Here is a 13,189-nt window from a genome sequence, read left to right on the forward strand (position 1 = left end):
TAAACTCAAAACCTTCAACCCTTTCCTTGCTTCTCAAACCAAGACCGTACCCAAGAGTAATATCAGAAAAAATCCGAGAGACAAACCCGAGAAGAAACCCAGAGAGAAAAACCAAGAAAAGACAATCTCTTTCTCTCTCTTCTTCCCTTCTCTTTCTCCTTTTCTCTCTCCCTCGCTCTCCTTGAGGCGGCCGATCACACCCCAAGAATCTCATTCCACAACCCTTGCCATAACCCAGGTCACGCTGGCAAAGAGAAGCTTTCATAACACTAGTTTTCTCCAAAACCCAAAATAGAGGCTTTCCTATTTTGCCTCTCACCTTCCCACAGCACTGTGGGAATTAAGGCAACTTTCTTCGTTTGGTTGCCAGTAAATTTTTTATCCTATGAGCTTTTTAATCCCAACAGTGAAGTCAATGGGATTTGCTAGGTTTTTTTTTCCCTACAATTCCTAAAATTCCCGCCAAAATTTAGGGGTGTCATTACCAAATATGGGAAGGGAGGAGAGAGAGGGAAGAGAGAGAAAGAGAGAGGACATCATTCCCTAGGAAAGAAAAAGAGGGGATAGGAGTCCATGTCATACTCATAAGCAATCATTACAAGAGTGGAATTAAAAAAATTCTAGTGCTAAAAGGCAACCAAACATGGGATGGGATGAAAATTTTACTAAAAACTTCCTAGGTTTTAAATTTTACTGGCAACCAAACAGACCTACTTTAACAATACGTAAATGATTTCAGCGCTCCAATGTTTGGATAAACATGCGCTCCACATGTTTGTCGTGTAGTATTTAAAGGGCTTTAAGCGTTTTTTGAGAACCATAATAATCCTTATCAAAACATCGGAGCTCATAAATCATTTCCCTAACAATATCATCATAAATTGAGGGTCTCTCTAAATAAAATTTGAATAAGGTTGGTTGAACTGTTGAAGTCATCTTATGCTGTGGGTAAAAATAAGTAGGAAAATTTAGAAATATTTTCCCTCTCTATACTTTTCCACAAAATTCTTGTCCAAAACGGGCCTCGCTGAACCCTTTTATTACCAAAAACTAGGTTCATGTTCTCCGGGGCAACCCATTATCCAAATAACGGAATCAGAAGCGGCGAGGGTATTTTAGTCATTTACTAAGACACTCAAACTGCTCGCCTACAGGTCGCCATTCTCTCGGTATAGCTTGAGTAGAAAGCTCCAAGTGGTGGCATTTTCGTAATTAAAATCTATTTTCAACTCTCTTTCTCTGCTGTTTACTATTTAACCCACTGCCAGGCAAAATTTTCCCGATTTCTCTCTCCTTTCTCCTATTTTCTCTCCTCCTCATTGCTCTCTAATTAGGGTTTTTTCTCAGTTCAAAATCTCCCTCAAACCCTAACCAAAATCCCCTAAAATTCTACAATTTCTCGTTTGAATTTTCCTGCCATGAGTACCATCAATCGATGCCCTAATCTGATTATTATTGACCTCTGATCTATGTCGAACGAGAATCTTCGAGGATTCGGCCATGAAAAGGCCTGTAGGCTTTCAAACACGACTCATTCAGAGGTCGCTCCTTGCTTGCCTCTCCCATGGCTTCCTTTATTCTGTGGAGCTCATGATCAGGAGCTCCGTCTTTTTGATGAGCCGAGTAGTGATTATTCGCTCAATCGACCGGAGATTATCGCTCAAGCGAGTAAAATCTCAGATCTGCTTAGAGAAACTGATGTCGCTTACTTGTAAGTTCTGAAAATCTTGTTTGAAATGTTTATTGATTATCTTGACTGTGAAGCTGATAGATAGAGTTTTCAGTAGGTATCATTTTTAATTGTATTGATAATTGAGTAAGTAATTGGGATTTAAAGTTTTTGCTGAATGTATTTTTCAATTCTTATGTCTTTGACTGAAGTTCTGCAATCACATTTTTAGAACACCGAATATCTAGGGATTTTTTTGTCTAAGTTCCTGATTTAGCAAACTGTCTATTGCTCATCTTGATGCTGCTTTTTTATTTGTTAATCTGATTGAGAGAGTTTTCTGTTGCTAACATTTTCTATTGCATTGATAATTGAGCAAGTAATTGACATTTAGGGGCTGTTTGGATACACGGATTTTAGAATCCAGGTTTTTAGTTTGAAAACAGTGTAAACGAAGGTTCATGATCCAGCAGCTGTATGCTGTCCTGACAGTGTTTCTTGGATTTTAAGTGAGAAATTCAGGTTTTAAAAATCTCTCCTGCATCCTGAGATTTCTAAAACATGGAAATATGGGAGGATCTGCTACTCTCGTGCTGACGGAAAGAAGGGCAAGAAGAAAAAAACGAGTAAAAAATGACGGACCAGACGGCTGGTCCGCTTCTTCTCTTGTCTCTTAGCTACAATTTTGAAGAAATCCCGGATTCTAAAATCCACTTATCCAAACAGCCCCTTAAAGTTTCTGCTGACAATCATTTTTTCAAAACACCATATATCTAGGGAAATATTTGTTTAAGTTCCTGTATATTTGTTGCCTTTGTCTATATGTTGCCTAAACATTGGGCTCAGACAAGCTTTATTAGGCAACACTCATAAAAGGAACAAAAGAACAAAAGAGAATGAAAAAACAATTTTCACTATATAATAAGAAAACAGTATGGAGCTCTCTCATGTCTTTGATGTTTTTTATTTTTATGAAGAAACAATAATAAACACTAAAAGCACATTAATTAACTCTAAAAGCAGATGAAAAATAACCATATATGTGTCCCACACTTCTTTATGTACGCGGTACTTTCATCTATTATACCCGAACCCCTAAATGTCCTTAAAAAAACTCTTTCTATTCAAAATCTGCTGGCTATATTTTTTAAACAAAGCCTATATATCTAAAATATTAACTATTTATATTGGGAAATGATATCAGCACTTCAATGTTTTGATATCCATGTTCTTCTTGCTTGTCTTTTAGTATTTAATGGGCTTGTGAGAGCATTTTGGGAACTGTAATAACCTGTTGACAGCCTTTTAAATACTAAAAGACAAGCTAAGCTAGTAGAACCAATTCTCTCCACTGCCGCGATGGCTTGGAACGTTCCTTAAACCTTATAGGTTGAGGTTTCGAGGATTGGTACAGGCAATTCAAAAAAGAAAAGAAAAAAAGACTAGCTAGTAGAGTGTGATATCAAAACATTGGAGTGTTGATATCATTTCCCTTTATTTTATGTCAATTCATTCCATGCTTTCACTTCAAATAAATTTTTAGCTTTGGAAGTAATTTCTCTTTAAGTCAACTGATACAATTCTGACATCCATCTCAACTGTTGTATACAACAACATAAGTAGCCTTTGGAATCCATGCACTATTGCATATCAATCAATCTAGCACACGGCATGATGATCCCTAACAAATATTAAGGAATGGGGAGAAAATAAATTTTGAAATGAAATATGAGCAGATGTTTATCCCTTGTGTTGCAACCAATACTACAAAAAACCCAAAACCCATGTACGATATAAACATCGTTTTTATATAAGAGAATTTTGCTAAGCCCCCAGCACTCCACTTTAAGGAATCCTTTTTATTCAAATTCCATCTATATTTAACACATGATCCATTTATCCAAAATAATTATTATCTATACAAATAACCACGTGAACCTCTATCCTTATTTAGAAACAACTCCAAAGTAAATAAACACCAATTTTACCAATAATCGTCAACATTTTTTTCTTCATAGATGCAGCTTTCTTTACAATTTGGGTTTCTTCAACATTTTTTTTTCTAAAAGAAGGCAATTGTTGTGCTGGCAGATTATCTTGATCCATTTATCCATAATAGTTATTATCTATACAAATAACCACATGGACCTCTATCCTTATTTAGAAACAACTCCAAAGAAAATAAACTCCTATTTTAGCAATAATTGTCAACATTGTTTTCTTACCAGATGCAGCTTTCTTTACAATTTGGGTTTCTTCATTTTTTTTCTAAAGATGGCGATTGTTGTAGTGGCAGATTATCTTTGTTTTATCCTCACTTGCTCTTAATTTAATTCAAGTGCTATTTTCAGGAATATTAAAGATGATCTAAGCCATATTTCCGATGTTTGTAAAGAGAGACCAGCCCTTTACTCTGAAGTTCTTCAATGGAATTCGGAAGCATTTGAGCACTCAGTTCCAGGTAACAGTAGTATTTAGCTATGTAATGTTTTTATGATATGTTTTTTGATGTAATTTTTTTCCTTTATTTTTGAATGGTGAATATCATTAATATAAAAAGGAAGAGACCGAGAAGGTCATAACAATATATACAGAGCAAAAATAATACAAAGTACACAAAAACTATCACGGCGGTAAAAAATCAACTTGCTCCACGCTTGCCCGGATAACCCCATCTCGGGCTAGTTTATCCGCTACGCCGTTTGCAGACCTCTTTACGTAATAGGCTATTATAGTAGCTTCTCCAACTCGGTTTTGAATTTTGTCAAAAAGGGCCGCAAACCTCCACGGTATTGAGTGATTGCCATTGAGCCATTTTATCACATTCATTGAGTCTCCTTCAATTTCCACCTTTTCCATGCCTACATTCATAAGAAGCTTTATACCATGGTGAATGGCCCTTACTTCTGCCTCATTGGCATCCGCCACCCCAATCGGACCCGAGAAGGCCCATATGACATTTCCTTGGTCATCTCTTAAAACTCCCCCAATTCTAGATGGGCCCAGATTTCCCATACTAGAACCATCGAAGTTGACTTTCAAGAGCCCTTGATCGGGTGGCTCCCAAGATTGGGTTATTCTAGGTTCATTCCTTACACCCTTGCCTATCACTCTCCATCCATGCCACAAATCATAAGCAGACACAAATGCAAAACTTGGAATGGTTCTAACCCAAGATATTGTGAGTGCTATGATTTTGTTGAATAGGAAAAGAGTTCTTTTTGAGACTCCTTTAAACACCCTAGCATTTCTCTCTTTCCAGAGAATCCAAATCATTGCAAGGAATGATACATCCCACAATATTTTCCCTTTTCCCTTCCAAGGAGACATTTGCCAATTATCAAACAACTGAGTTAGTTTACCGGTAGAACCCATGCAACTCCGAACCTCGACAATAGTCTACACCACAACTCTCTTGCTGCCTTGCACTGCACTAGCAAGTGATCCACTGATTCCCCGCCTCTGAAGATAGGGATCAATGATCTATGATTATCATTTTCCCTTTCCTCAAGAAATCCACTGTTTGTATCCTTTTCAAGATGGCCGCCCACGCAAAGGCACAAACTCTTGGAGGCACTTGGTTGGTCCATACTTTGGCCACTTTGGAGGACACAGGACATGGCACTAAGTGATGATAGAAGGATTTCACCGAGAATCCCCCCCCCCCCCCCGAGTTCCAGATCCAAATTCTTTTATCCTTCCCTGATGATTTAATGTAGCACTTTTCCAAACTTTTCAACAACCTGTCCATGGACTGAAGCTCTCTTTCAAAAACATTTCTCCTAAACATAGGAGACCGGATTATTCTGTTGTTACTACGAGTGAAACAATCCTTTACCAATGCAGTTCTATCTGTTGCTGCCACATATAAATTAGGAAAAGAAGCCATTAGAGGACGATCCTCACACCATTTATCACACCAAAATCTTATCCTATCTCCTGCATATACCCTAAACATGATCCCTTCAGCGAACTTTGGCTTGAGTTGCAACACATCACGCCACAATGTGGTTCCTTTCTTACTGAAATTATCTTCTGAGACCCATTTCCCTACATCAGAACCGTACTTGTTGTCAATCACTTTGGCCCACAACTAAGAACCCTCCTCCCCAAATATCCAAAGCCATTTGCCTAGAAGAGCTTGGTTTGTCTCCTTTATTCTACGAATACCTAGACCTCCTGCTTTGATAGGCATGCACACCTGCTTCCACTTCACCAGTGGTATTCCTTTCTTCTCATCTGATCCCCCCCATAGAAATCTCCTTTGAATTTTTTCCAACTTGAGAGCTATACTCACAGGACATTTCACGATCGAAAGCTGGTAGATAGGAACATTAGCCAGTACCGCCTTAATCAAAGTAATTCGGCCACCTCTAGAGACAAGGTTCCTTTTCCATGTGTCAAGTCTTTTTTCAACCCTTGCAATGATCGGCTCCCAACTGTCTTTCTTAGGTCTGCCCACTCCCAGAGGCAAACCCAAATAGGTGGAAGGGAAAATTTCTACAGAGCACCCAAGAATCCCTGCCAAGCTCTGTGTTGTTTCTGAATCCAAGTTTATACCATAAACCTTGGACTTATGGAAGTTAGACCTTTGACCTGTTATAACCTCATAGCATCGGAGAACCACTTTCAGATTCACTACATGCAACATATCAGGACAGCTAAACAGTAACGTGTCATCAGCAAACTGGAGATGAGAGATCGCCAAACTCCCAGACCCCACTTCAAGACCTTTGATCAGCCCTCTTTCCTTTCCTCTGACCATCAACCTTCTTAGAGTCTCCGCTACTATGATAAATGAGAAATGGGATAACGGATCACCTTGCCTCAGACCTCTTGAAGACTTAAAGAATCCTTTATTTTAACTTCCTATTTGGAAGGTATAGAATTTATATCGATTCAGCAGGGGCTGTTCTTGGGAGGCTGTGTTTCTTTCTTCTTCCTTTGCCCACTTAACATGGTTCCCTCCAACTAAGGAACGTTGGCCTGAAGTAGACCTATTGTCAGTAACTGATCCTTCCTAGTTTGCATTTGTATTGACCTCAACTCTCAAATGATCATGTCTAGTAAATAGAATTCCCCATCTCTCTCTTTTTTTGAATGGTAAATAGAATTCCCCATCTAGGAAATGATTTCAAACTGTGAATCTTGTATTCTTGTGTGCTGCCTCTAAGTGTGTGGCCCTAGGAGCATGTATAAACTGACTTTTGCACCCACTGCATAAGCAATGTCAAAACGAGTGAGACAGATAAATCAATTGAACTACAAGTCTCTGAAAGCGTCCCCCATCAGCTAGTTGTTATCTACCCCATAATTTTCTTCTTCTGTTTAATGGTCGTGTCAGCTGGCTTTTCCCCTAAATTATCTGTCTATTTAAGACGGTCTAGGATTACTAACATAGGGATAGGAATATCCTTCTTTTTGTGAACAGGCTACCTCAATCCCAAGAAACTACTTTAACTTGCCTAGATCCTCAATCTCAATTTTCTTTCCCAAATGACTCTTGAGCTTTTGAATCTCCATCTCATCATCGGTAGTTACTACAATATAATCTACATAAAGAAGTTGACTAGCTCCGTTTGGTTGCCGGAATTTTTTTGGTTCTTGGGATTTTTGTGGAACAAAAAACTTCATGGGAGATTGGTGGGAAAAAAACTCCCTGGAAGTATCCCGGTAAAATAAAAATCCCATGTTTGGTTGACCGGACTATGGTGGGAAAAAAAAAATGCTTTGTTTGGTTGCTTGAACTGTTGGGAAGACAAAAAAAATTCTTCTGCAAGCTTTTTTGTGGTTCCTGGGGAGTATTTTTTTTTCCTTCCTGGGGTTTCGTGTGGGGTTATTTTGGTTCCTGGGATTATTTTGGGCCCAGCAACCAAACGTGGGTTTCCTGCGGAAATTCCACAAAAGTCCCAAGAACCAAAAAAATTCCGGCAACCAAACGGAGCATAATAGAACCGGAGAGGAAAACATTAGAAATGCCTTGCCAGTGGAATGAAAGAAAGTAGATGAGCTAATTGTTGAAATTGTATCCGGGAAAAAAGACAAAGACAGGTAGTAAATCTGGCTCAAGTCTGCCTCTTTCTAGGGAATAGCCAATAGAAGCAGGAAAGCTGCATCTTGCTGCACTTTCTGCTCCTCTCAGTTTCTCACCGGCTTCCAAATCAGCTTCAATCCGTTTGACTAAGCCACTTCATAGCTCGGGATCTGTGTCTCCTGATGGCACTGGTTCACTTGCTACTTCGAATGAGATACTCCAAGGAGATGTCAGACAAGAAGGAAGAATTCAGTGGTTGATAGCCAGAGCAAGAGAAGAAAATTTAAGCAGTGCACTGTTGTTGGATAAGGAAAAAGTTGACGTGCTGATTGCAGAATTGGTATTTGGTAAAAAAGTTGAGGAGGCTACTTGGGAGGACACGATACAAAGGCTAATAGTGATAAGGAAGAGAATTTAAGCAGCGCTTTACTGATAGGGGCAGAATCCAATGAAGATGCATAGAAGATTTAGGACAGAAGAAGATGGAAAGAGCCACTTGGCTTCCCATATTGTTCACAAACATCTCGCTCCTAGGGCCCCTTCCTCAGCCGGAGGAGCACCATCTAAGCTCCATCTAGAGCAGGTTTACTAGAGGGGATGGACGTCTTTGAAGAAAGAGTTCAGGCTCGCTCAGAAAAAGTCATAGAAAATACTTCCAGGCTTGCTATGCTAAACGACAAAGAAGGTTTTGGAGCTAATTGGGATGATCTCACTGAAGATTCATCCCCTTCTCCACCGCAACCCAGTAGCATCAAGAAAAAACGGAAAACAGGGTTTAAAACCCGGTCTGGGAGAATCTTAAAACCATCCTCTCCTCATGAGTAAGGACTGATATGGTAAGAGCGGTGTGGAAGGTATCCTGGGTCCTGATGCCTTTTTGGTTTTGTTAGGGTTTCCCTTTTTTTGTGTTTGAGGCTAGGAGGCTTGCCCTCCGCATGTATGTTCACTAGCATGCATAAAATTTTGGTGGTCCGCCCTGGGGCTGCATTCCTTTTCAGGTTAAAAAAGCCCCTTGACACAACCTGTTCACCTTGACCGGATGGTTGCTGAAGTCAGCAGCGCGGTCAGGTGACATCAACAACACTCTGTAGGTCTTCTAAATTTCTTCAATCAGTGGCTCTGATATTAAGTTGAAAAAGTAGTAGGATGAATTTACGGTTTGGAAGAAGAGAAGAAAAGAAAGGGAAAAATGTGAATGTTGTTCTCACATCCCCTTGATTGTTTTATTAGGGCAATCTAATATAATATAGTGAATAATGTTGCTCTCACATCCCCTTCCTTGTTTTATTAGGGCAATTTAATATAATACAGTGACAAATATACCCTCAACTACATGAGATAACCCAAATAGCCACAGAAAGACTGAGATGCCACTGCATCTAAACAATGCACTTGGGCTTTTGTGGCTCTGAATGATCAGAGGAGCTAATTTTGGAGATTTGTATAGGCTGGAAGGTTTGTTGGAATTTCTAAAGTTAGAAATTGAGATGAGTGAGGTAAACTTGAGTCAGTGTATGCGTAAAATCTCGATTTTTATCAAATTTATGGAATTCAACTTCTAGTGTTGGCACTTTGATATGACACCAAATACACCCTGTTAAAATTTTCCCTAGCCTTGGTTTAATTTATGTGGGGATCATTAATTTGTGCAAATGTGATGTGTCCTTTTGTTATTTGTGCGTCCTCATTGAGATCATTTTCTTTATAGTGGAAAACAGGCTTTTTGGTCGTATATCATTCAGATCATTTTCATCATCTTTTTGTTGTTGTACCAAAAGTGGCTTAAGTTTTTTAAGCATATTATTGGGGATCTTGTGCATGGTGCAACAATTTGCTTCAGTCAAACAACGGGTTTTTTCCATTCGGCAACCATCTTCAAAGTATTATATTTACCAATTTTTGAATGTTCAAACTATTATTTACCATAATTACACCCCAATTACAATTTATTGTCTGAAAAACTGGGGCACAATGTTCGCTTGTAATATCAGTTTCTTTCACCTCTCACTCCTATTCTGATTGAAGGGACACATATGGAGTTTTCTGTATCTTAAGGTTAATGGTTTTGAAAACTCTCAACTCTTACACTGTATAACTTGAGCTAAATGGTTATATAGAGATGGAGGTGCTTTGAGTTAGACTTCGGATAACCAACCACAAACTGTTTGGATACTAGATGGATGAAGAAAAAGTCATTTCATCCCATGAAAGAGAGAATTATGGATGTATGTATATTTCATAATGACGACAATAGAGAATTTTAGTTTATGGGGAAGGAATTCAGAAATGATAGTCTCTTAGCACTTAATGTGGCTTCTTTTATATCTTTGATTCATTATTTTTTCTCAAATGCATTTTAAGTGTTAAAATAAATGTTTTTTTTGGGTCACTAAAGCAGTTGAGGCTTAGGATCTGAAACAAATAATAATTGGGTTTTAAGGTCACATTTTGGCGCAAAACCATGAATTTCGCTATTTAATAAAATTAGAAGATTTGCCATTCAAATCGTGTGATTGAAGCTGGACAAAGATTCATACATACCTTATGAATTTTTTTGATACAACATGATTCAAATCAAATGACACGAAGCACACTGTCAGACTTTAATTACATGGCATTTCCTTGCTTCCCGTTCCTAGTAACTATGATCTGTTGTTTTTTTTCAAGAATATTTAGCTTCCCTTCTGATTATGTTTGAAAGTGAATTGCCAGATTACAATTTCAGGGTATCATGTAACCCCTCTGTTGTTTAGGGTTTATCTTTCATACAACAATGGTATATTTAAAGTAATCTAAAGTTTGTATGCTTATCGTGCGTTGTATTGTTCAAGTTCCTCAGGTCTTATTAAGAAACAGAATTCTCATAATCTTGTATCGGAAAAGAAGTTCTTTGAACAAAATGAACCCAATATTAGTCAAGTTCAAAGAGGCTATGAAGGATTTCATATCGGCCATTCGGATGGGAATCTTGTTAATGTGGGTATCCATTTTACCCTACCTAGTATATTTGATTTTGATTTGTGCCTAAGCCTATACTAAATTGGAATTGCAGGATGCACCTCCATCTTCTAATTCAATAAAACTGAAGGTTAAGAAAAAAGGAAATAGTGATGCCTCTGTTTCAATGGGGCCAGATCTAGCTAAGGTTCAAGGTCGGTGCATGGTTTCTGGTCTTTTTTTGTTTTTTGTTTTTGATGTGTGTTAATATGTGCCCGGGTATTTACTTTTTCAGATGGCATCATTGGAGGATTTTGTGAGATGTTGGAGGACTTCTGTGGAAGAGCAGAAATTGCTACAGATGATCTTGATGAAGCAGAGGAACCATCTCTGCCTGTTTCCGATATTAAATTGCTTGTAAACCAAATAATGTCCATCCGTACAAAGAAAATCCTACACTTGATTCCTGTAGATGCTCTCGTACGACTTCTAAATGTTTTAGATCGTCAGATTCATCATGGACAAGTTTTATCCGTGGATGAAAATGAAAATGTAAGTCATTCATGTTCTATTTGATTCTCCTTTTGGTTTAGATTACCGCAATATTTTATGACAAAATATTTACGTATTTTATTTTTTTAGCTTTTGGTGATAGGACATTATTATGCTCGATACATTATTTTTCACATGATAGATGATACATTATTTTTCACATGTTGAAATGGTGATCAGTTTTTTCAATTTTGGGGAAGTATTATTCAACATTGTGACCTCCATACGTGACTGGGTTCTTTTCAGTGGATTATTGATGACCTGCTTACATTTACAGCCTATTGAGTTTGTTATTATTTTGGCCCTGTTTGTTTTCGATTGGATGCTGTCCATTCTGATGTGTCCAATGACATAGGTTTCAATTTGTTTCTAGATCAAATACCATGTAAATTCATTTCTAGATCAAATACCATGTGAATTTTAGAAACATTTTGGAGTGTCTCTACTATGTGGGTCCCATATTAGATGTATACATAGTCACATGTGGGCGCCCCACAATGTGTAGATTAAAGTTAGTAAATTTTCTGTATATTTTATATCCAATTAACCACATCATTTGCATTTTTTTTGTTGATTTTCTTTACAGTTTCTTGACAACTAAAGGCCCATATCATGAGTTTTCCTTTCCATTTTCCATGTCATTCCCGTTTCCTTTCCTAGTCAAGTGATGCAACGGAACGGAGCCTTGCGCTTTTCAAGTCTCTGTCTTTTTCCAGCCATTGAGTTCCATTATCTTTAGTTGTTCTCAAACATTGTGTTCCATTATCTTCAGTTATTCTCAAATAATGGTTTATTGATCTTGAATCTTCATTTCTTGATTTCAATTTTTGATGTTTTTTTCCCTTGATCTCGACTTCTTGGATAAGAAATTTGTCATGTAACTAATTATTGAACTAAAAAATTAACTTTATAGGCAACCTCGGTGAGATCTTTTGGCAAATTAAAACATCTCAGAGAAAAGGAAGCTAATATTATTACCGTATATTGCAAATTAAAACACCTCGTTGCAAATGGATGATTGAAGCAAGAAAGGCATGCTCTGTTTTAAGTGTATTTACAAGCTTTTCAGCGAGTTGTTGTGCCACATGTATAATGGTAATGGCTGGGATGCACTTGGAGATTCCCTAAGAAGATAGAGCACCCCTTAAAGTTTCATTGAGTTCCATATCCTGTTACAGATACTCCAGATGTGTTCTTCGTATATTTGCACCACTGAAGTTTAAATGTTGGTTCTGCTCAATTCCATAATTGAACATAGCTAATGTTCTACTGTATATTGCTTAATTTCTACCGTCTTTTTTACCCTGTGAGGATCCAATGTTGAATAGCTGAGAAGCTTGTGGTTTCTCCTCTCTTTTGATAAATGTTCTTCTGTTTCAGCCTGATTCAGAGGTTGTATCATTGGTTATGTGTGCTCTGGAGTCCACACATGCAGCTTTAGCAGTTATGACTCACCATGATATGCCAAAACAGCTCTATAAGGAAGAAGTATGTGCCTGCTACTTTGTCTACTTCTTCTTGCTTTAATTAAACTGGTGATAGTGTGTTTTTTATATTTTGTTCCTAATGTTCTTCTCAGTCATCTGCTTTTTATTCAATTTGCTTATGTTTTTGTAAGATTATCGCGCGTGTCGTAAGAGTTTCTGTTGCTGAATCTCAATTTTGATGACGTACTAAATATCAGATTATCGAAAGAATTATAGACTTGTCAAGGCATCATATCATGGAAAGCATGTTAGCTTGTGATCCATCATACCGTGCTCTTCATAGACCAAGAGAAAACGGTGTAATTGATGGTAAGGTTTCTCACTTGTTCATGGAGTTTTGATATTTTCATGTATATACTATCTTATATTCTACTGCTCATAAAGAAAAATTATATTCCTCTTTTATTGTTCAAATGCACTATCAAATCAAATTTTAGAGTAGTATACATTGAGATTGTCAAACCTCGCACGTGAAGCATTAAATGAGAGGTTTTGATGTACTTTATTCTT

General features: G+C 37.7%; 1 protein-coding gene across 2 annotated transcripts in view; it reads left to right on the plus strand.

The window, feature by feature from the left end:
* Positions 1-1,276: 1,276 nt before the first annotated feature.
* Positions 1,277-13,189, plus strand: part of EMB2773 (PHD finger family protein) — a 62,905-nt gene continuing 50,992 nt past the window's right edge. Inside the window, exons 1-7 of one of the 2 annotated variants that reach the window (XM_077367136.1) lie at positions 1,277-1,711; positions 4,021-4,130; positions 10,543-10,679; positions 10,756-10,855; positions 10,936-11,192; positions 12,573-12,680; positions 12,877-12,988. In XM_077367136.1, coding sequence (XP_077223251.1) covers positions 1,470-1,711; positions 4,021-4,130; positions 10,543-10,679; positions 10,756-10,855; positions 10,936-11,192; positions 12,573-12,680; positions 12,877-12,988 — 1,066 coding nt within the window. In that variant the 5' untranslated portion in view covers positions 1,277-1,469. The remainder of the gene's footprint in view (positions 1,712-4,020; positions 4,131-10,542; positions 10,680-10,755; positions 10,856-10,935; positions 11,193-12,572; positions 12,681-12,876; positions 12,989-13,189) is intronic. The other variant, XM_077367135.1, reaches the window with a different exon arrangement.

This window comes from Tasmannia lanceolata, unplaced genomic scaffold (assembly GCF_043159265.1).
Source record: "Tasmannia lanceolata isolate RefF3 unplaced genomic scaffold, GAP_Taslan_0.1 ptg000003l, whole genome shotgun sequence".
Classification (NCBI taxonomy): Eukaryota; Viridiplantae; Streptophyta; class Magnoliopsida; order Canellales; family Winteraceae; genus Tasmannia; species Tasmannia lanceolata.